The sequence below is a fragment of the Perca flavescens genome, chromosome 4, assembly GCF_004354835.1.
Source record: "Perca flavescens isolate YP-PL-M2 chromosome 4, PFLA_1.0, whole genome shotgun sequence".
NCBI classification, from domain to species: domain Eukaryota; kingdom Metazoa; phylum Chordata; class Actinopteri; order Perciformes; family Percidae; genus Perca; species Perca flavescens.
This window is the reverse complement of record NC_041334.1, coordinates 25125465-25150242: the sequence shown is the minus strand read 5'-3', so window position 1 is coordinate 25150242 and position 24778 is coordinate 25125465. Positions and strand designations below refer to the sequence as shown.

The window sequence follows — 24778 nt, the reverse complement described above, 5'->3', positions numbered from 1 at the left end:
GCAATTGTTATAAAAAAATAAAATAAAAAATAAATACCAGCCTATAAAGTATTTTAAAATGCAGCGCAGCTAGCTTTGATAGTGAGGGGGAAAACAGTAAAAGCATGATCCCCCAATTTGACCGTGGAACAACATTTGGTCAGAAATTTAGTGTTTGTCAGAAACCTTAATAAATCAGTTAGTGCCATGTTATTTATCCCTCTGGGTGTTTGCTCGGTTATCAGTTATTCATTAATCATGGTTGAAACATTACGTTTTTATTATGAATCCACATTTTAATCTGTATTATAAATCTGTGGCATCACTCAGGTATTAACTCTGTGGCATTATTTACCTATGGATGGTGAAGCATGTTAACCTGACTCCGCCAGATGGATTGCTTCGCATTTGCTCGGCATATCTGCGAGTGGAAAACTGGAGCTCGCGAGATCAGGACAGTCACACGAGGCTAGAAGCATGTGGCCTATGTAAGCAGGATAATTGTAAAGATGACGGTAAAAGCTAAAGATTATGAAGATTCCTCTAAAGCTCAGAGTGTGCTGACCCCTGACAGCAAACCTACACCAACTGTACACCTGAGCTAAACGAAGATCTTTGTTTCTTCACCAGTTACACAAAGATAATACCAGTGGTGGACAATAACGTAGTACATTTACTCAAGTATGATGTTTGTATAACCTAGAGTATTTTTACTTTATAATTAATTTAATTCAATGTTTTGGTACTTAATACTTCAACTCAACTACATTTCAGAGGGAAAAAATCATAGATTTTACTTCACATCTTGTATTTTGGAGCTGCAGTTACTAATTACTTATATAGGCTATGTATACATATATATTGTGTACTGTATCATATATATTGGTATATAGTACATTAAACATTATATTTAATAGTCTACCTAAAACTTATATGTGAAATATTCAGGAAGAAAATGTGATGATCTGATGAAATCAAAAATCCCATTACTTTGGTCTAAATACCTTGAGATCAATACACTTTTATATGTATATAAAACTGAACCGCTGATTCTGTTTAAAGATCCTAAAACAAATAGTAAGTGGACCTTGAGTTAATTTGTTTTTGTCAGACGTTTGATAAGACGACCATGCATCCACTGTTTATCTCGCTCAGTACAAATGGTTAAATAAGAACATTGTATCACTTAAAGAAACAGTCATTAATTATACTTTGCGGTATCACTACTTTTACTTACGTCAAAGATTTGAAAACTTCTTACACCGCTGGTTTGTACAGATCCATGAATCTGGTAACACATAAATAATTCAATAAGGACAATTGATCTATTTCCTTGATCATGTTGATATAAAATACAGCATGACAAATAATCACATTTAAATATCCATTTAATGAGTGCAATAATCTGTGATTAGTGAAGTAAATTTAAGTAAGAGCAGTTTTGGCCCTGTGCTGTTAATTACATAATAGTGGGTTTTAAAATATTCAAGCTGTCCAGAGAGCCAGTCACTCATACTTTTTTTCCTACAGTCACAGTTTTTCTGGCACGTCTGTCAGTCACACCTAAACTTCAGTTGTGGAGACAAACCAGACCGGTCCATCCAGTTCCTCTGTCCTCAGTGAAAATTCATCATGCCAACGCAAAGGCCAACTGATGCTGACTGAAATGTGAAGAATGTGTCGGCATGCTTTATCTATACTTCAGTGTGGGATTTAGCAGTTCTGTGCATCATAAGTTCTTTGGGCCATTCATTTAATTATTCAGGCATTTATTCTGTTATGTATTGCCACAATATGCTCATTCAGTGAAGAAGGCACAATGGCGGCACTCTTTTTTTATGTCCTTTAATTGCTAATAAAGCTACTTTACACAGTTAAAATGTTATGATTTAATGAAACATGGCTGTAAATGGCAGTGTCCTGATGGCAGACAGTGCTATATATATATATCAATTCCTGCTTTTGTCCCCTTTGTTTGTAATTCTAGTCTAGGCTGACATTATGTATTTGCAGATACTTAAGTAAAAGGATATGAAGACCGAAATAGGAAGACCATAAATACTTTGCATTCCATTGTGATAAGATATAGATCAGTTGGAAATGAAACTGAAGATTATATTGTCACCAAATATATTGTGTGGAAGAATGTGTGCAGTTGCTAAGATGACAGCTGCAGTGTGTTTCAGCATAACATATCTGTTAGCTGAAGCCTCCTTAATTTTTATTTTTCAGTAGAGTAGCTCCAATGAAAACTGTTCACAGTGAGGTCTGTGTGAGCCTACGTGCTTATCTGATTTATCTGTGAACTGATCCTTTAACTTGCTGTAACAAAATCTGTCATCGCTAGCATGGCTGTAGAATCTTGTTTATGAAAAAACAGAATAGAACAAAATATAATCAAGTACAAAAAATTCCTTAGTATATACTATCCCAGCATGTACACATAAATACAAAACGTGCAGGTAACAAAAATAAGCATAAAACTAGAGACCATCTTGCAATGGGATCACACCACCTTGCACTAGGTCTCTACAGGACCACACTGATAATACACACACACACACACACACACACATACTCACAAGGTAAAAACAATACCAGCATCCCTGACCTGGCAAGTAAAAACAGCAACATATTAAAATGCATTCACAGTTACAGAAAACGTTTTCTGCTTAGTAGGCTTACTGCTGTCCACTCACAACCAACATAAGTGCTAAGGAGAGACATTTCTTTTACAAACTAATTTAAGGGAGAAAGATTTGGTCATTTGAGGAGTTTTTGGTTAGGTGAACACATTATAATAATATAAGGCCATGTATGGCGCAGAGTTCATTAAGCACAATAATGCTTACATGAGCAGTAATTATTGATGTTTCATTTATAAAATGAAATCTTTGTTTTTGGGTAGCTGATGCTTACACAAGGATTTTTTTTACACTACAGGTCTCTTTCATTAGTTAAGTCTTTGCTGGCAAGCAAAGTAGATTACAACTTCTGAGCCTTTCACTCAGACACACAGAGAGATGATTGGCTTACACACACACATACACATACACATACACATACACATACACATACACATACACATACACACACACACACACACACACACACACACACACACACACACACACACACACACACACACACACACACACACTGAATCCTGCTGCTTCTTTTTAGTCTGCATACTGGCCATGCCTGGACGCTGGGTAGATGCAGTACATTCTGGTTAGTGTTTTTATAGGATTTTGTACATCTTTATTTTGAAAAACAGACATGGGGAACATACCTGGTGCGACTGTGAAGGAACTACAAACTTGTGAGAGTCACCAGTGGTATAGAAAATTCATGACCGAGTGCCCTTCTGGACTTCTCACCTTTTACGAATTTAAGCAGATCTTTGGCCTGAGGAATCTGTCGGACACTTCAAATGCCTACGTTATGACCATGTTTACAACGTTTGATATGAATAATGTAAGTTCATTTATAATCTTCTGGCAGGGTAACATATTCATGTTAATGTTACTATATCAGTAAAAGTGAATCTCTACTTGTACTAATCAGTTTATTTTCATCTTTCCTGAATAGCATTGACAGTGAAATGTTTTTAAACTCTATACTTTGCACAAAAAGATGTAGAAGGTTTACATTAATAATTTTCTATTTGCAGGTAGTACTTGGAATAATCCAAGTCATACTCATAATATAGGCTATCAATTATACTGATAATCTGCTAATACTACCAAAAATAAGAATTATATTCTTCTTCATCCTCATCAGAGAACGACTAAGATAAAAAACGTGTTTATTTGTTTGTATGTACTTTAATTCCAGCAACTAAATCTATGTCATGTCAATTAAAACGCTATGAATAAATTATGAATTTCCAATAAAGTTTTCAATAAAAGTGTTTATTCAGTAGTTATGGCTGTATTATTATTAGATCATTTTTTGGGAGTGAAGCAAAGTATTACATTTAAATAAATTATAAAATGGGTGGGCAACAGGCCTTCACTCCACAATGTGCCAGTTTTTTGCACAGACTTTAATGCCACAGGTGTATACAAAGCTTTATTGCTCTGCTAATGACAATGTTCATGGTTTCCCTTTCTTTTGTAGGATGGCTTCATTGACTTCATAGAGTATGTAGCCGCTCTGAGCCTGGTGCTAAAGGGAGGAGTGAAGCAGAAGCTCCGCTGGTACTTTAAACTGTATGATATAGATAGGAGTGGCTGCATCGACCGTGAGGAGCTGCTTCAGATAATTAAGGTACACATAAGCCTTCATGTTAAAGCTTAACGTATGCTGGCTTAGTGACGAACCAAAGGAAATCCCAAGTACTGTCCTGAAACAACCTGCTCAGACCACTCGGGCCTGAATGAGATACAAGGCACAGAGATCCCACCCACATTCTGTCTGTAATACAAGGTGCACATACAGGCAAACAGCTGGAACTTAGCTGACATCTATTGGTTGAAGAAATGTAAGCAACAATACATGTCAGTTTTTAACATGATCTCGTCTCTTTGTGTTATGTTTAGTCCATCCGTGCAATCAGTGGAGTTCCTTGCGAGATATCAGCAGAGGACTTTGCCAACATGGTGTTTGACAAGATTGACATCAATGGAGATGGTAAGACCCAAGGGTGAAACCTCCAGTCAGGTACTGGGGGGCACCCACTGGGTTAAGGGGGTAGATGAAAAAAAAGCTAAATATCCTAACCTTGGCAACTTATTTACTAAATATGAATCTATGTTACCACCAGCATTTAAATATTTAAGTTTAGTGTGTGTGTGTGTGTGTGTGTGTGTGTGTGTGTGTGTGTGTGTGTGTGTGTGTGTGTGTGTGTGTGTGTGTGTGTGTGTGTGCGTGTGTGTGTGTGTGTGTTTTCCAGGTGAACTTTCCTATGAAGAGTTCATGGAGGGGATTCAGAATGACGAAATGCTGTTGATGACACTAACACAGAATTTGGACATCACACACATTGTCGAAATAATTCAAGGAGAGATAAGGGCCAACAACTAAAATCTCTCCAACTTTATGGACCCTGAAATATACATTTACCGTGCCACAGCTGAAGATGTGGGTTCAGGATAACCCACAAATCATCAGGACAAATGGATGGATTGGATTTACCCAGATGATCTTTGTTTATGTACCCATATGTACCTCTGATGTGTCGATGACCCCCTCGCTGGGAGGTTGGGTTTATGTCAATGTCTGCAGTAACAAAGGAGTAACACATTCAGTGTTGACTGAGGGATGACCACAACTACCTCATTCCGAGGCCCTCGGAATTGCCTTATACCACGTCTGTGGCCTCCATTTCACCTGTGAGACAATGACAGCACATTGACATTAAAGACCACAACTCAGTGGAAAAATTAACATCTGAAAATAACGCAGGTGAACATCCACATACAAACAGTCACTCTTTATGATTTATGGTTCATGGATTATTAATTTTTTTTGCCGAGCTAGTGGCCTGGCTCTGGGGATGGCGATGCTGGATTGTTTTGTTGGCAAGTTGGCCCACCACTTTGGTCCAGACCGAAATTTCTCAACAACTTTAGGATGGATTTCTATAAAAGTTTGTACAGACATTTGTGGTCTCCAGTGACAGAACCCTACCTGGTGAGCCTCTTAGTTTTCCTCTAGCGCCACCATGAGGTTGACTTTTTAGTTCTTCAATGAAATATCTCAACAACTATTGGATGGTTTGCTGTAAAATTTGGTCCACACATTCATGGTTCACAGAGGATAATGAGTAAGAACTTTGATCTCCTGACTTTTCATCTAGCGCCACCATCTGGTCAAACTCTCCTTTTGTCGCACTCCGATTTATAACCAAATACCTGCGAAACTAATGACATTCCCATCAGCCTCAGCTGTACTTCCTGTTTAGTACTAATTAGCCAATGTTAACATGCTATCACGCTAAAGTAACACGTGAAAATGGAAAACATTATACTTGCTTAACATCAACATGCTAGTATTATCATAGTAAGCATGTTAACATACTGATGTGAGCACCAAGTACAGCCTCACAGAGCCGCTAGCATGGCTGTAGAGTCTTGTTTATGAAACAACAGAACAAACCCAAATATAATCAAGTTAAGTACACAAATTCCCTAGTATAATAATACAATCCCAGTATGTACACATATTTACAACACATGCAGGTAACAAAAGAGGGGGGGGGGCACTTTCTACCCCCCTACTTCCAGCGCCCTTGACAAAACATGTATTTTAAAAATGTATTTTAAAACATGTTTATTTGTTTGTATGTTTGTATGTACTTTAATTCCACCAATTGCATCTTTGTCTATTAATACGCTATGGTAACTTGTATGAACAGAACTGTATGAGCAAAGAAACAGTGCATGTGTTTTTCCATCAGTGTCTGTCTGTGTTTTCATTATATCATTTCTGCTAATAGAAATCTAATTAAGACGAACTAAGTCTCTTAGAGAGGGGGCTTATGCCACCAACGCTGCTTACCTAACTGACCTACCAACCTCTGTTTACATACATGTGAAATAGGAGCAGCTCACTAAATGGAAATGAATCTCTATCCATAAGGAGATTCCGATAAAAGTGTGTTTATTCAGTAGTTATGGCTGTATTATTTGATATTTTTGGGAGGTAAAGCAAAGTATTAAATCTAAACAAATTATAAAATGGGTGGGCAACAGGCCTTCACTCCATCTGCCATTTTTTTGCACAGCCTTTAATGTGGTAGGAGTATACAATGCCATAATGCTCTGCTAATGACAATGTTCATCGTGTCCCTTAGGATGGCTTCATTGACTTCATAGACTATGTAGCCGCTCTGAGCCTGGTGATAAAGGGAGGAGTGAAGCAGAAGCTCCGCTGGTACTTTAAACTGTATGATATAGATAGGAGTGGCTGCATCGACCGTGAGGAGCTGCTTCAGATAATTAAGGTGCCCATAAGCCTTCATGTTAAAGCTTGACGTATGCTGGCTTAGTGACGAACCAAAAGAAATCCCAAGTACTGTCCTGAAACAACCTGCTCAGACCACTCGGGCCTGAATGAGATACAAGGCACAGAGATCCCACCCACATTGTAGTTTTCCTCCAGCACCACAATGAGGTTGACCTTTTAGGTCTTTATTGAAAAATGGTGACAGCTGTTGGATGGTTTGCTACAAAATTTGGTCCACAAATTCATGGTCCACACAGGAGGATTTATAAGAAGTTTTTATATCCTGACTTTTCATCTAGAACCACCATCTTTCCTTTCATCACATATGGATGGGAATCCATTAGCTTCAACTGTACTTCCTGTTTAGTGCCAATTAGCAAATGTTAGCATGCTATTATGCTAAAGTAACACGTAAAAATGGAAAAACGTATACTTGCTTAACATCAGCATGTTAGCATACTGATATGAGCACCAAGTACAGTCTCACAGAGCCGCTAGCATGGCTGTAGTCTTGTTTATGAAACAACAGAACAAAACCAAATATAATCACATTCCTTAGAATAATACTACTATCCCAGCATGTACACATATATACAAAACATGCAGGTAACAAAAAGAGGGGGGGCCTTTCCTACTTTCTACCCCCCTAATTCCAATGCCCTTGACAAAAACATGTTTGTTTATTTGTTTGTGTGTCTGTATGTACTTTAATTCCACCAATTACATCTATGTCACGTCTATTAATATTCTATGGCAACTTGTATGAGCAGAACTATATGAGCAAAGAAACTGGTTCATCTCAATCTTTTAAAAACAGTGCAACAGTGTTTCCTCCAACATTTTTGCCCCCCGCGGTATCAGGGCTGCATTGTTAGAGTGCATGTCGGAGAAGGTTTGTATTTTGTGGGGGGGTGGGTTCGGACCTGCCCCCACTGCTAAAAAAATCCTAAAGGAAACACTGCAGTGCATTTGTTTTTCCTTCATTGTCTTTATTAGATTAAGTCTCTTAGAGACGGGGCTTATCCCACCAACGCTACTTACCTAACTGACCTACCAACCTCTGTTTACATACATGTGAAATAGGAGCAGGTGTATGCTCATTAAATGGGAATGAATCTCTATCCATATAGAGTTTCTAATAAAAGTTTATTCTGAAAAATGGCTGTGGACTAATCTCTGGGTCATTGTCAAAGTATAGCACAGTTGTTCTGTTTTTCCTCACATATTAATGAGCCAGCAAAGACTTTCCATCTACTTCAAATATTAGATTAGACATTTTGCTTTAAAGTTGCATTCAATGAAAGGACACATACTTTGTACTTTATAAATATGTGTGCAGCTGCATCATCTGTTGGACTCCAGCTGAAATGACCCACAGTATGATTTCTGTCCAATGTCCATTATGTGCCATCATTACATTGAATTTTAGCCATTGCATGCTGTTTGATATTAATTAATTAATATTAATGATATTATTATATACATATTTACTGTAGGTATAACCTACTACCAGTAAAATTCAGAGATCCATTAACTTCCTTACTTGTAGTGTTTTATATACTGTACATAAACCAACCTGAGGTTTTGCTTCTTCTGAGCCAATACAGAGAGGTATTTTTATAAAGCCTTCATAGCAAAGCTGTTTGACAATTTTAATGAATTATATGTACTGTGGTGTATTTTAGAATAAACAAGTTATAATATATATAATAAAAGTACCTTAATCAATATAATTTTCCCCTTGTTCTTTAATCAGCCGCTGGTCTGAATCCTTTACCATTTGAATGATTATTTCAGGGTTGTGCATTTGCAATTATTTCCCTTAAGTTGTCCTTCAAATTGACCACTGAAAACTAAATTACGACTAGCTAGAAAAAGCTAACAACTTTTGCATTTTTTTAATAACTCTGACAATTACTGTTGTTCTTCAGTTGTAGATTCCCCAGCATTAGACAGACTGTAGTCTGAGGTTTTCCTGAATTAAAGTTCCACATTAGACTATGACTCCATAAGTTTGTTAGCTGGATAGTTTATATTTGGGAAAAAGCATATCCAGCATTAATGTAATTAACATTAACAGGATTAACAGGCGTATTTTTTTATCCCTTTAAATAATCATCTGGTGACCCCTTTATGTTACATTTCTGTTGGGACCCCTTAGGCGGATTTTGACCCTGGGTCCTTCATTCTTTGTGATGCTAAGCTACTACTACGCCTTACTTGGACCCAAAACAACCCAACACACCCAACCACTATAGGCTCAGACAACCATCATCCCAGAATGCAAAAAAATTGCATCACACACACATGGCAACAGGCTCATTATGGATAGCCTAGCCTACTATACCGAAACCAGGAAACCCAAAGGCAAATTTGCACAGCTGGATGTTAGACACACGCTCCCAAAGTTATGAGTAGTTTCAGGGAGTGGCTTGTTATTGTCGGGCTGTTTGGCTACAATTAGCCTAGTGACAGGATCATCATCAACCGTCCACTTGGCTTGTGCCACTTCATAGTGAATGTGCTGTTCTTTTCTATGGAAACTCCCACTTTACCTGCCGGTTGCCGGATGAGTCATATGCCTAAATATTGTAGTCTAGAATGTAGGCCAATTTATGAATAGCCTATGGCTAGACCACTTATATTACACCCCTAAGACAAACAGTATTTGTTTTCTTCACACTCTTCAAAGCAAATCAAATTGTAGAAACATATAGCCTAAATAGGTTAGGCAAATCAAATTGTAGAAACATATAGCCTAAATAGGTTAGAAAAAATAGTTATCAATTGTATAAACATCAGTGGAAGAAAATAATACAAAGAGGGTTGGGTGATTGGGATGATTCAGTAAATCTAACGTAATCTAATTCCCTGGAGAAAAAATAGTTCTCCCAAAATGACTGTGTGCGTTAGCCTAAAACAACCATGTAGCATTTAAATGTGGTAAATCCTGTCGGAATTAATAACATATGAATATTGCCATAACTGTGAGTTATTTATAGAGTGTGGTCTCGACCTACTAAAGTGTCTCGAGATAACTCTTGTTATGATTTGATACTATAAATAAAATTGAATTGAATAACTGTCTTGTGTTTCAGATTTCGTTTTGCAAAAGCATTTAAGCTATTTGTCTATTTATGAGATTGGGATCATTGTATGTGACTAATTATTTTTGATATCTCTGTGTCAGTAGGTTGAGGTTGGCTTACAGTGAGTGAAATGCTCAGATGGGAGGGAAAAAAATAAAGGGTCTTGTCCACGTGCTCCATGAAGAGCCATCCCCTCAGCTGCTCAGAAAAGGTGTGTTCGGCGTGACGTCACGCCTGTACCTGAGTTTCGGTGAGGAGAGACGAAGGACCAAGCCGCGGTGAACAACACCTCGAGATAAACTGTTGTTATTCTCAATTTCTTCGTCCAAGTGATTCGCGGTGAACTTTTCTTTCTTTTTCTTAGAGGGAATCTGTAGGAGTTTGGCCATTGGCAGAGAAAACACGTCTTCATCTCCAGCTGCTGGTTAGCAGGCAGTCGAGGGCAGACCTCTCCGACTTCCTGGTTCGCCACAGGTATACTATGTGTGTCGTTCTTTAGTATCGTGTTCGGTCGCTTTGTTTAGTTGACTATACTGTAACCTATTTTTGTCACATTGAAAGATACGGTGTCCTATCAAACAATATCCAACCTTCAATCAGCTGCAGTAGCCTAATGTGACAAAAAAAAGTAAATAATGTACAGGTCAACGGGACGTGCAGGATTTCTGTGAACACGGCATTGTTGTTTGCCACTGAGAAATGCATATCAAAGCGCTCTGGCTGTTGGGGAAATGAGAGTAACCATAGGCCTGTATAGTGGACTGACCGGTTTGTGCTGTCTTGTCAGTCAGGATGTCGGTCACCCCTCGACGGGTCCGTCTGAAGCCCTGGCTGGTCGCTCAGGTGGACAGCGGCCGATACCCGGGTCTGGTGTGGATTGACCGTGAGGCCATGCGCTTCAAGATCCCATGGAAACACGCTACACGACACACACCCCAGCACGAAGACGAGGACACCATATTTAAGGTTAACACTGTTAACCTACACTTGATGTAATGGTAACAAAAAAGTAAAGCCGTTGAGGAATGTATGTCATTGGTTTGTAAAGGGTTTGTTTACCCGAAGGCAGATAGTCAGAACTTGTTTTGGCAGAGCTGCACATGCAGGAAATGTGTGTGTGTGTGTGTGTGTGTGTGTGTGTGTGGGGGGGGGGGGGGGTGCTCACATTGTTTAGTCCATATGTTTGCATTCCATATTTAAGTAAGGTTTATACTGGTTCAGACCGGTTGATGATATTGCTGGAGCTACATCTGGTTTTGCAACCCAGTTACATAAGGCCTCTCTGCTCTCCCTGGCTTCCAGCATTAGGAAAGCCATGTGGGTATATAGGGCATTTAGAAAAAGTAGGTACTGACATTGGGTCTGTATTTGTGTTGCTGCAATAAAAGGTATAAGACAGTGATGTGATGTTAGGACACCTTGAAAAGAAAAGACAAAACAGGTTTGCGATATTGATACCTCCGCTCTGTTTAAATGTTCCTGCAGGCATGGGCTGTGGAGACCGGGAAGTTCCAAGAGGGAGTTGATGAACCTGATCCTGCAAAGTGGAAAGCTCAGCTTCGATGTGCCCTGAACAAAAGTCGAGAATTTAACCTGGTCTATGATGGCACCAAAGAGGTCCCCATGAATCCTTTGAAGATATATGATGTCTGCGAAATCCCACAGCCCCTCAGCAACCAAGGTAAATAAGAGCTGGTTGAATATGACAGACTTTCTTCATAATTTATTAAAATGTTTCCTCCATTTCACTTAATTTCGTAATACTTAACCCACAGGCTCCTCAGACGCTGGTTCATGGACTCCGCATGATGAAGATGGTGGAGAGGAAGATATTCCAGATACACCAGAGTCTCTCCCTCCATACCCATCCAATGGTAGATGACTTCTCCTCATACATTACGCATGTATTCTTTATTTCCTGATAGTACATCCAAAAGCAAAGCAATTCAGTTTTATTGCTGTTAACAGCGAATTGATTCTCCTATTTCCTCATTTAGGCACCAGTCCCTCTCCTCTCATTATGTGGTCTCCCATGAGCCCAGAGTCCTCCATGCAGCCTTCCAGTTGTCCCCCTTCTAATGGGGTCTGGCCCAAAGAGGAGCCTGTTAAAATCTGGCCTAAAGAGGAGCCTGTGGATGTGGAGATGCACCCCACACCCCCGAGTGACATGCCTTCTGCTCCTCTGCCTGATCACTCAATGCAGCCCCCTCCTCTACCCGACGCCATGTTTGCCTCTCCAGAAATGTGGATCAGTTCCCTACCGAGTAAGTAGACGCATCTTCTGTTGGTGAAATCCAACGATCGCAACACCTCATTAAGGAGACAGTTCACCGAAAAGCACCAACTCATTTTTTTCCCTGTTTTCCAGGCTGCAGTCAGTCGATTCAGATAGATTAGGGGAACAGGCTGATGAGGTGTGGGGACACCTGCTGTAGCTTTGGGGATAGCTACTATAGTGCAACCCAGTCCTAATAGAGCTGGGTATTGTAGTTTTTATTAAATGATACCCAAGAAATTAGTAAATAGTCCCTTTTGTTGAGGACTATTTTTAGATGTGATTTGGTGAGTAGTTAGAGCAGCAGGACGGTGTATGTGGGATTGACGAATAAACTACAGTGGCCGTGTTCATCGTAAAAAAGGAATATGTCAGCCAGTGAAACAGAGTGGCTCATTGATGTGTTTGTAATGGTTTTTGGACAACGGTGGAGGTCTATGACAGAGAAATTTGTTAGAAGGATCAATTCATTTCTTGACAGGAAGATTTTAATGAGTGTTGACCTACACTTAATATTTCCAAATCTTGAGGGAACTTCAGGTACAGGGGGAGAAGTTCTTGTTTTTTGGGTGATTTGTCCATCTTTAAATTGATCATAACTTCATCAAAAATGGTTTTAACATGTGCCTACATTTGTCTCTGACCCAGTGACGGACCTGGAGGTACAGTTCCTGTACAGAGGGAAGGAGATGTGTCCCACCGCCAACGTCAGTAACCCGCAGGGCTGCAGGCTGTTCTACGGAGACCTCGGCCCCATGGTCAACCAGGAGGAGCTGTTTGGGCCGGTGAACCTGGAACAGCTGCGCTTTCCGACCACAGAGCACATTACCAACGACAAGCAAAGGGTTTTCACTAACCGCCTGCTGGACGTGATGGACAGAGGCCTAATCCTGGAGGTCAGTGGTCACGATATCTATGCAGTGCGTCTCTGCCAGTGCAAGGTGTACTGGTCCGGTCCATGTGCTCCAAATCCAAATGCTCCAAATCTTATAGAGCGCCAGAGGAAGGTCAAACTCTTTTGCTTGGAGTCTTTTCTCAGTGGTAAGTAGGTTTCTCACTTTTATTGGGATAATTGGTTAAACAACTTAAGTTATATGTCAGTTTTATTTAATTTATGGTATTTGCAGCTCTTAAATGCTTAACAAATAGGAATTCTAATACTAATAAATCTGTTTGTATGGTGTGCAGGAGTGATAACCCACCAGCGCAGCCAGACCTCAACCCCTCCGCACTTTGAAATCAACCTGTGTTTTGGAGAGGAGTGGCCTGATGGGAGGCCCAAAGAGAGGAAACTTATCATGGTTCAGGTGAGAAATGTTGTTTGTAACAAGAATAAATTAATCTTTGTTCTCATCACGGGACGATACAGGCCAGTAATCAGCGGTCTGACTCTTCCCTTCAGATCTGTACATGAACCAACTTTATCTCTGTTTACAGCAGTTGGAAAGAATAGTTTACTTTTTTTAGAATTTATTTTTGTTAATTTCTGTGGGTCACCATAATCTGGTTCCGGGAAATACATCAAACAAGGCGAAACAAAAAAATAAAAATAAAAAAAATAAATCAATGAAGATAGATTTCAAAATGTCATCAAAAACAGGTTCGTCAAAATTTCTCTATTTTTTATATAGTATACTTCCCTCAATTCTTATTGATTTTATCGACCCACCCCCACCCAGTAGGAATATTAATCTGCACAATATTTCACTGTTTAAAATTCTTTTGCATGACAATTATCTTTTTATAAAAGGCACAAGTAGGAAATCTCTTCTATTTAAACATACCTTGTGATGCTTAAACATATTATTTAAAGGAAATAAAAGCTGCTAATTTAACTTAAGCTGCAGCTCTACACCTTTTTTACACAACTCTCATATTTCTCCTCTCATACTGAGGAGCCACTATTCATCCTTGTTGCATGTGAACTGCAGGACTGTCGAAAGGCTGTACTTTTAGGATTCTCCGATTGTGTGACTCATACTGGTCCTCTGTCCTGCAGATTGTTCCAGTGGTGGCCCGTATGATAAGCGAGATGTTTTCTGGAGACAACACGCGATCTTTCGACAGCGGCAGTGTTCGCCTGCAGATCTCAATCCCAGATATCAAAGACAACATAGTGACCCACCTAAAGCAGCTGTACTGCCTGCTGCAGACCCACCAGGGCCAGGACGGCTGGGCGTTGCCTCCCAGCTCAGGCCTGAACATCGTCCAGGCTCTGCAGGGACAGTGAAGCAGCCCGCACTGTGAACTGAACACATGTCACTGTATGTTTTTACACTGCTATTGAGTTACCTACTGTTAGCAAAGAAGTACTTATGTCGAATCATATTTAGAAGTGTGCACACCATACTGTAGGATTCTTATTCTTTTCTCTAGCAATGTGCTGACAATACTGATTCTCTATATAGAAGTAGTGCTTTCAAGCCTTGATCACTCTGCGTTAACTGTAACCATAGACGGATGTGGTGGCGGCATGAGCCAAAGTCCTGCTTGCTGAAAGGGAACGTTTAACGTAGTTAATGAGTTACAGAAATCCTCCTGTGCTTTATTTATCCAAAACGGGTCAGTGATTATCAAACTTTGCTGGATTCAAGAAACGGCGGCAGAATACCTTTTTACATTTTGACCTCCATATCAAATGTTTTGATGTTGGATAAACTCTAGGCAAATAACAATTTAAGTATGGATGGTTTTCTTCCATTCATTTATGACTAAACAGTCCATCTGTACTCTGCTGTTTTGAGATCCATTTATTCTGCCAGCACATGTAATTGGAGGTTTCAATTGTTTGTAACAAATGTTTGACAAAAAGTCTTTCCATTTGACAGAAGTATCAAGTTTTCTGGTTACCTGGCCTGCAGTTTTGTCTTTAGTTTTATTTTTACATCTATATTGGCAGATATTTTTGTATTCATAGCTTTGATTTTAAGCCATTTATTATATCCAGGCAGCCATTTAACTAAACAACATTCAGCTATACTGATTTGTTTTATTATAGATACCACTGCACTTTGGGCTGCTGAATAATGTTTCACGTATAGCTGAATTCATCCTGTGATTGTATGTTTATTTTATCAATAAAACAATGTCAAAATAACTAGAGTTTAATTACTGATGACAAATATAGTAAACTTGTTTCTTGGCAGAAAATGTAAAATATTTTGGCTTTGTACAATGCATTGTTGAAAAAACATTGTTTATTTTTCTGCTCCAGATGATTGCAAGTTAAGCTGCAGGTTGACAGATTTGTGAGTTAACTGCAGCTCTGCACACTCCTGAATGTGCTCGTTGCTGACCTCCAGTGGTTTAGTTTAACAGCAGCAGGTCTGGGATGAGTACATATGTATGTATTGCCCCTCCCACCCTCCTGGTAAACAGCTGGGGGCTGATTTAGGGATCGTCAATGTATTATTGTTTAAATACAGTGCCAAGAAATAGTAAGTGAACCCTTAGGATTTATGTATTTTTGCATAATTTAGTCATAAAATGTGGTCTGATATTCTTCAAAGTTACAATAGTGGACAAGGTACATCTGCCTGAAATAGTATTACAAAAACATTTGCATGTTTTGGTGTATTTATACAATTAACATTTAAAGTTAGGTTAGAAAAAGAAAGTGAATCCTTGGTTTTAGTAACTAATTAAACCTTATTTTACAGCAGTGCAAGCATCAGATGACTGACAGCTACCCTTAAACTTAAAACATATTTTCAAATGTGTAAGTGCATTGTAATAGTAATGGTTGTTCATATCCAGGGCAGCAAAATGACTACAGATCATGGTGATTACTACTTCATGCTTCACGTCAAGGATGATGTTTAGACTATTAGTTTGCCAAAGTGTAAGTTATTTCTGCAGCTAAATACAATAATGAACATTTAGGGTACCAATTTGAGATGTACAATGGCATCAATTTATTTTAAGGGAGAACCATGCTTTCCCCATGGTGCTCTTCCTAAAGCACCATTGTAGCCCTCAAATCTTTTTCTTATTGACATCATTATTGATTAGACATCAATCACGATCTCTGTCACTTTGAGATATTTAGATTTGCAATATTGCTTAATCTGAAGTACTCTGAATGCACATGTGAATGAGGGATGGTTCACATCATCTTGTGAAGAGATGAGTGTCAGTAGTCAGTATCTTTCATGTGTTTTGTACAGAACAAGGCACAACTAATCACTATCTACAATTTCAACTTATCGATGGGAAACTCTGACTTTTAGTAGCTTTTTTTATAGTTTATTTGTGAAGGGGTTTAAAAATAATATTATTTAATGAATATGCCCATTCAGAAAAACAATTATTTGAGTGTTATTGGTTTATTTGTCTATTATAGAGACTTTGATGAAGATCAGACCACATTTTTGGGATGAATTATGCGTACGTTTGTTTTGTGATCAAATTTTTATTTATTTTTAAAACAAACAAGACAATTTGTGCAGTCCAGCTGGAGTATAGAAGACAAAATAATAAATATATGTGATTTTTATGATTACAAAATTATACTGTATTGGTCTCATGTGGCACACTTTAAATTACTAATGTGTATTTAATGTTTTTTGCATGAATATATTATTAGAAAATAATGAAAGTTTGTTTAATAGCTTCCATGTAATGTGACCCAGTGACTCAAATTAAACACCAAAATCGAATCACATTTAAATAGGACGATGAATAGGTTACCCATGTTAGTTCCGTAGTTTGTATAATTTTTACACGTTATAAGATCCTTTTTGGCTAAATATGATCATGGTGTTTACCCTGTGTTCATTACATAACTTAGGAATGTGTTTTGATTAATGTTTGGCAGTGTCACATAACAACCAAGGGCTTGTGGTTTTATTGTGGAGCCAGTCTGCCAAGTGGACTGATAAAGGATTATCTTTTCTTAATATTAGCAATTCCACAACATTGCATTGTAAAATGGAAAAAAATGACAAAATGCTGATAGGTCACACAAATGTGTTTATAGTCCTGAAGACCTTTAAGCCCTTCCAGGGTGTTTTCCTTCTTATCTGGTAACCTTTGCTCAGACAGGATGGCACACCAAAGATCTCACACCCTCAACTGACTCGACTCAGTGTATCCCACAGTTTGTTTTGCTACTGACAGTAGACTTTGTCCTTCTCCTTTATGAGGAAGTCTTGGGTGTATGCCGTTGACTGAGTACAGGATTAAAATATGAGTTGTATTTATCCTAAAGGGTAAATAATACAACGATATTCATCTACCAGACATCAAAGGTAAGAGCTTTTGACTATGAATCTCCACAATAAACTGGATAGGTCTTTGTTAGAATGATCTGTAGTGAAAAAAGAGCAGATCTAAATAGAACAGATAGAAGACTTTTCTGACTTCCTGTAAAATTAACCTATCCATTCATACTGTTTTGGTGTTTGAAATATGTTGTGCTTATTTTATTGTATTCAACCAGATAATTTACCTTTGGACTGTTCTCATCTACTTTTGTGTTACAAGATAGTCAGCAAATCTCTCTTTAAAATACGCGACTCCTTGAATATTCCAACGGCACCATAAAGATGTCATTGTTGATCACAGTGCTGTGTTGCTATGTGACTATAACAACATTTTTCTCAATTTAGACTCAACAAAACATGAGATGTTAAGCTTCAGTCAGCTTTGAATGAACACTGACGGCACGGCAAACGTCTTAAAATAATTTTTTTAGAGATTTATTTCAGATGCAGGTTGCTGACACAGCTTTACCATTGCTATTACACATTTATGGTGTGTGTGTGTGTGTGTAATGCATATCATACATTGTACGGCAGGTGTGTTAGGTTCGATGTTGAAGATGTTCAGGAGAAACAGTCCCTTTGGCAACGACACCAGCAGCTACACAGGATCGATCCAGTCAAAGTATGGATTTAACATTTTATGTAGTTGATTGATCAATTGATTGATTGTTTCATTTATTCATTTTTTCATCAGCAGTTGATCAATGTTGTAAATTGCTTGTATTTGTTGGGACAGTGGTTACTCCACCATGGATGAGGTGTCGTCACAGGTGTCAAGTCAGTCGAAGCCCAGTGCAAAGTCAATTTACTGTAAGTTAACACTGCTCTACTCGACATAATCAGTGGTTACACCTGTTTGGTTCAATTTCTTGAATAATACAGAGCTCTGGTTCCTGATCAACAGTGCAAAGGATGGAGTATGCCGTATCAATAAACAAGATGATGGACAAATTTCAGTACAGAGTGGAGGTATCATACATAACATTATCCACACAAATGTGACCCTTTCTGAATCATGCAATGTTTAATCGTGTGTGTTAATGTGCCTCTGCTGCAGCACTTGTTCACCTGTGACCTGAATGGGAAGGAGTTGAGAAGCGTAGCGGACTGCGTGGAGCGGCTTAAGCTGCTGGACGGGATGGGTCGTGTGTGGGGTCAGAACATGTTGCTGGAGGTGCGCGGTGCCAACCTGCTGCTCACAGACATGGAAACCAAGGTAAGAAGCATGTGAGACCTACAGACAGGTGACAAATTGAAATAGAAATCTTTCTCTTCCAAGATGACAATGACCCCGCGCAGGGTATAAAGGCTCACTGAATGATTAGATAAGCATGGAAATAGATGTGAATCATATGTTACAGCTGTCACAGTCACCACATTTCAACTCAGTTGATCGCCACAATCATGAAAGCACTATGTTTGATACAGTCAATCGCAATCTTCTTTTAGAAAGGTTAGAAATGTGGATTGGGTTATCCGACACAGTTCTAGATGGGTTTAATAAAGTATTATTATTATTATCAAATAAGGGAATATCTTTTGGTAGTATGTTGTTGATCCTGAACAGTAATAGACCTTTTTACTGTATTAATTGTATTTTTAATCGCATACTGTGTTTTATATTTTAACTTTCCTCTGTTGGTTATAATATTTCTAAATTGAGAGTGCCATGGTACAAGATTTGAATTGTAATATTGTATATATTTTTCTGTGGTTCCCACACAGATGATAATAAACTTGAACTTGAAGATACTTTTCCTTTAATTTAAACGTATGTGCAAAGGTCTATAATATGGTTTATGTGTATAAAAACTCTGTGTTCTCAGGAGGAGCTGGAGTCCATGGCTTTCAGTGACATCCTGGAGCTAAAGGCTGTGCTGGACACTGGAGTGTTTAAGTCCCTGCTCACAGTGTCGGTCCAGTCCGGGGAAAAACACACCCCCACTGTCTTCATGTTTCAGTGTGAGGATGTCAGGGTGAGGACAAACCAATGGAAATGGCTGTTTCCTTTCAGTCGTTTCACTCAGTTGAAAACATATAGTTTGGTATATCACGCCCCATACTATATGTGTCTCACCTTGTTCTTCTCCTTCAGGGAACAGAAGTTATAGTCATAACAGTGATTCAATGTTTTTTGTTGTTCACAGGCTGACTATGTTCAAAGGGATCTCTCAGGAGCAATGTCCCGCAGGAGTAATGATTTAAGCATCAGGTAAGAACCTAAAGTCAGTGAAAACAAATACCTGAAATTAGATTTCATTCCTAAAACCGCCTCTCACCCTTTTTGAAGCAGCAATGCAGGACTAATAGCAGGTCATCGGGGAATGAAAAACCTTTGTGATGCTGCAGAATCTTCTGAACCTAAAGAGCCGGAGCCTGCAGTTGACCCAGTGCCCCAATGGATGGCTCCTGACTATGGTGAGTCTGTGACAGGAGATGTACAACTGCTACATGGATTATTAATAATAGAGTCAAAATTGATACAAACCTTCTGTCTCCTTTGTGCACATAGAGGAGGAACTAGTTGAGGAGGAGGAGGACAAGGACGAGGAGGAGGATGAGGAGGATGAGGAGGAGGAGGACAAGGAGGAGGAGGAGGAGGAGGCCCCACCTCCCAGAGAGGAGATACCATCACCGCAGCCCTCCACCACCGAAGAAGAACCTGTGTCTCATCCACGCCCATACACAGACCTGGACAGGAACATAGTGAGTGTATATTTGATACATTGAACAGTCACCCCCTTTACAATAACCATCATTGATAAATGGTCAATTAATGCATTAGTTAATAGTTATTTTACAATAAAATTATGATTCATGATGTTTACTAATTAATAATGTATAACATTTATTTTTATTTTATCATTAGTGTAAATATAAATTTGTAACTAATACTTATAAAAGATTAGCTAATGATTAATAAGTGATTTATAAAGCATCAAACACTAATTTGGCCTCATTAAATCTTTTTTGGTGATCTATGAGATGATCTAGAGATAATAATGTGATTATGTGTGCACTGGTAATAGCTATCTATATGTTTATAGATGCTTAACAAAGTATGTATTAACCATTAACAATGTATTATAATCATCAGTTGCAAATTTATAATAGCCATCCAAATAATGTTTATTGGTATTTTACAATTTCTTGAAGGTTTATCATTAAAAAACATACTTCATCAAATACATACAATGTATTGATGTGTGCAACAATAAACTGTTAAAATAAAATCAATTATAGCATTATTAACAATTAATAAACATTATTACTTATCATTTCATTGTTTGTTAACAGTAGAATAACTTAAGTTAAATTTAATTAAATATTAACCATTTATTGGTGATGATTATATTATAACCTGCGACATATTTAGTTTTTAGCCTATTTTCAACATGTTTAGTAACATTATTGCTGAATGTGTAACTAACATATTTCCTTCTTTCTTTCTTTCTTTACAGGATATCTTAAATCATATTGTAACTGACATAGAAATCTTCATGGGAAAAGTAGCTGCAGTAGCAGCTAAAAATATGAAGAAAAAGAAGAAAAAGAAAAAAGGAAAAGGTAATTTCATGCAGAAAATGAAGGCAGATATACATAGACTGTATCTAAATTACAGTACATAGTTTATACTGGAATATTCTGTATAAAAATGTGATTTCATAAAAGAAATCATCAGATGTGAGTCCTCATCATGTGTTTATGTTGATATTTAGTCATGGACGGTATGCCCCCTGCAGCAGAGTTTGAAGTGTGTCTTCATAAAATCAAATGTGGTTTCAACCTTGTGGTATGTCCTTAATTACATTTACATATCATCATCCTGGTTGGTGTTCTTCCTGTTTGTAGTGTACAGTATGTGTAACAGAAATTTCTTTCCTCTGACAGGCAGAGCTCAATGGAATGATAAATAATCCCAGCGCTCCTGCATTTGTTCAGTCCTTATTCTCCTCATTAGCATTCGTAAGTGCAACTTAAATTTGAATAATCTTTAATAGTTATAATATTGAGTAACTTGAACACATATCATATATGATTTTTAGAATTTATAATCACTGGTCTTTTGTCTTCTTCTTTAAAAGAATGTATACCATACCATGTACCATGTTTTGTTATAGCTCAGCCTTGTAACGTGTATTAGCTACACCCTTTGGGTTGAATAAGTGTCACTTAATTTATACATTTTTAATTTTTAAAGCTTGTTTGTCTCTTCATATTTAATGCATTTTATATGATATCTAAGTTTGTAAAATGAGCCATTCATGAATATGTGTTGGATAATTTTATCCAATTAATATGTTATGTTAATATGTTATATGTTAATTTAATTGTCTCATCAACTCTTTGTGGGAGCCATAATCCAGTGTGCAGACACTGCAGCCGGCCTAATTACAGCACTACTGCACAACAGAGTGTGTTATGCTTTTCCTCACCAGGTGGTGTCTCACTGCCCTGAGGATCTGCCACCGACCATTGTGGCGCCGCTGCTGACACCTCAGTGTATCCGCCTCCTGAGTGAAGAGGCCTCCGCAGAACAGGACCAGCTCTGGCAGTCTCTGGGAGACGCCTGGAACATCCCCAGGTGAGACACTGGAAAGTGTTGGACCTACTAAACTGTTTTTTTTTTAATCTGCATGAGACCAAAATCTAAGCATCATCTCACTCCAATTCTGCAGTGAGGAAAAATGCTAGTGCAGTTAATCAAGTAATGTACTTAAGTACAGTTTAAAGTACTTGCACTTTAATTTAGTATTTCCATTTTATGCTGACTCTTTGGAGGACAACCACTGGACTAAACTACCTAACTGCATATAATGTGCTATAACATGTTCATGCCAATTATCGGTAGAATGACTAATTTCACTTTATTATTATTTCGCTGATAGTTTATATGCACATTTACCTAAAGAATATTTTCAGACTTTTACTTTTACTTCCTCAACCAGCGGACTACGCGTTTCAGTTTGGTTCAGTAAAATATGTCAGACTGCTGTGTGTCTGTCCGATAAGTGTCAGGATAATAATCAGTTATGATTTTGATAATATTACTAGTACCAAATGGCCAGAAGATGACGAGGACATCCCAACATACACTCTGGAGTTCCTTGATGGCTGGCAGCCCCCTGAGGTGACTGCAGCACCTGAACCCAGAGAGCCTATAAGAAGACAGGCACCTCAACAACCTGCACCCAGCCAGGTAAACCTTCTCATCCAACATTCAGTATGACACCAGCACAGGTAGACAGGTAGTCATAACAAGACCATGTACTTTTTCTGTGTAGGCTTCAGCCAAGTGGACACCACCACCTCACCCCCCCAAAAAAACACGGTAGGCACAAGAGCATAAAATAGAATTTAATGTCACGTGAATGTTCACAGATTTACATTTTTGATGCCCCTTGTGTTTTTCAGCTCAGGTGAGTCAAAACTGCGTCACATACAGGTTACGAATGACTTCATCTCAAGAAACCACAGAGAGCTCACTGTTAGAAAAGGAGAACTAGTTGAGGTGAGTATGAGTGACCTGAACCAACTACTCTTTATGTTCTATTTGAGTGGCATTGGTTACAGAAAAGTTGAACAAAGAGAAACTCACATGCCCACAATTCTCCAAGGCCCTGGCTAGTCTTTGCTTTGTCCATCCACAGCTGCTGGACATGTCGAAGCAGTGGTGGAAAGTGAGGAACAGCAGAGGGGAGGAGGGCTTCGTACCCAACAATGTTCTGGAGGCTCGTGTCGACGAGCAACCTATCGAAGTGGGTACCACTAACACACCACAGGTCACCTTAAACTCCGTATTATTGGAAGCCTCAACAATTGACTGATGTGCAATTATGCATCACTTCTTAGTGATTTTGACCTTTTGGCTGATATTTACCTGAGTAAATGGGTGTACAAATAAGACCAGAATGATTACAAAATGTGAAATCACGGTGCTTTATTGTTACATTTTCTCAGGAGACTGGAGGTTCTCCTGTCCTCACTAAGAAGTCCAAGCCTGCAGAAGTGAAAGCCTGGCTCACAGACAAGGGCTTGAGTAAGATGTAAGTACCTACAGTCATTACATTTAGTATTTAATTCACATAGACAATATAGCTAGATTTGATTAATTGATTTAACTTGATAAAACCTACTCAAATCTGACATGTTGTCTTTTCCCGCAAGCATATTCTAGATTGTGAATAGTTAAACGATTTATGTACAGAACATGCATCATTAAATGCTGATGAGAATTCACAGCTCAATTTACAAATTAAAATGATCAATCAGCTGTTTCAACAACAATATGTTTTGTTTCTCCTCACTGCTTTGGATGAAAAGGCATTCAGAGGACAAAACCAGATTGTAGCAAATGTAATACTTTCTGGCAAATTTGAAAAAGCTCTTTCATTATTTATTTTTTTCGTGTGAAAATCTGAATAACTCCAAGTGTTGTGGCATATTTGCCCTTTAAAATGGCCACAATGGAAGACTTTGAGTTGAGTTGCAATATGGGATATGTAGGATCTAGTGTTTTAGAGCTTTACCTTTATTAGGAACTAAAAGTCAGGACTCATCTGCTTTTTAGTTTTTCAGTTGATTACAGTTTTGTAGTGCGATACCAAATATTTTTTTCAAATAAACTTCCGTGGTAACTTGAAACACGTGTACTCAACCGACACACATTACAGTTTGGTTAGGGGACACTTGTTCTGTTAGAATTGAGTAACGACAGATCAACATCACTTATCTCTCACAGCACTGTACGCTGCCTGGGCGTGCTGAGTGGCTCTATGCTGCTGGGGATGACCAGAGACGAACTGAAGACAATGTGTCCAGAGGAAGGGGGACGAGTCTTCTCCCAGTTACAAGCGGTCAAGTCTGCCATGGCTGTAAGTGACTCACCACGGTGCAGCTTCAATTCTCTCCACCTATGAATGGTGGTGTAAACACAGACACCTCTCTGACTGTTGTTTCAACACTGTAGGTCGGCATTTAAATGAGACCAACAAGAGAACATCAAAGAGGAGCGAGAATACGAAATCATCGTGGACCAAATACTATAAGCCATTAGATAATATAAAAGGAATAATAAGTGAGATTAGTTCATAGCTTGTTAAGCTATGTATCCTCTGAAACCCTGTATCAAATAAAATGTCATTTTGAAATGTGTATTAGTAGAGTTGTCTGGTATCATTCAAAAATGTTATCAAATCAGTTGACATTTAACAAAGTGT

General features: G+C 38.4%; 4 protein-coding genes across 6 annotated transcripts in view; 3 read left to right on the top strand and 1 right to left on the bottom strand.

Annotated features, from left to right (window-relative positions):
- Positions 1-3258: 3258 nt before the first annotated feature.
- guca1ab.2 (guanylate cyclase activator 1Ab.2) lies at positions 3259-5007 on the top strand. Its single transcript, XM_028575065.1, has 4 exons — positions 3259-3456; positions 4102-4251; positions 4524-4614; positions 4877-5007. Exons 1-4 carry the CDS (start codon positions 3259-3261, stop codon positions 5005-5007), a joined length of 570 nt encoding a protein of 189 aa, XP_028430866.1.
- A 5204-nt stretch (positions 5008-10211) lies between these two features.
- Positions 10212-15391, top strand: irf6 (interferon regulatory factor 6). Of its 3 annotated transcripts, none has more exons than XM_028575379.1 (9): positions 10212-10269; positions 10384-10493; positions 10807-10985; positions 11505-11700; positions 11795-11893; positions 12017-12283; positions 12943-13335; positions 13483-13601; positions 14294-15391. In XM_028575379.1, the coding sequence occupies exons 3-9, from the start codon at positions 10812-10814 to the stop codon at positions 14522-14524; spliced, it is 1479 nt and encodes a 492-aa protein (XP_028431180.1). In that variant the 5' UTR covers positions 10212-10269; positions 10384-10493; positions 10807-10811; the 3' UTR covers positions 14525-15391. The 3 variants fall into 3 exon arrangements, with proteins under 3 accessions (XP_028431180.1, XP_028431179.1, XP_028431178.1); XM_028575378.1 differs by having other exon boundaries at positions 10213-10297; XM_028575377.1 differs by having other exon boundaries at positions 10216-10493.
- A 2715-nt stretch (positions 15392-18106) lies between these two features.
- Positions 18107-24612, top strand: eps8l3a (EPS8 signaling adaptor L3a). Its single transcript, XM_028575063.1, has 16 exons — positions 18107-18180; positions 18295-18368; positions 18463-18527; positions 18616-18774; positions 19385-19534; positions 19706-19770; positions 19852-19976; positions 21278-21351; positions 21998-22143; positions 22614-22758; positions 22844-22890; positions 22974-23070; positions 23210-23317; positions 23520-23605; positions 24301-24433; positions 24529-24612. The coding sequence occupies exons 1-16, from the start codon at positions 18107-18109 to the stop codon at positions 24538-24540; spliced, it is 1560 nt and encodes a 519-aa protein (XP_028430864.1). The 3' UTR covers positions 24541-24612.
- The window catches only part of LOC114554049 (AMP deaminase 2), a 36481-nt gene continuing 36073 nt past the window's right edge, over positions 24371-24778 (bottom strand). The window contains exon 20 of the transcript XR_003692383.1: positions 24371-24472. The gene's annotated coding sequence lies outside the window, so the exon portion shown is untranslated. The remainder of the gene's footprint in view (positions 24473-24778) is intronic.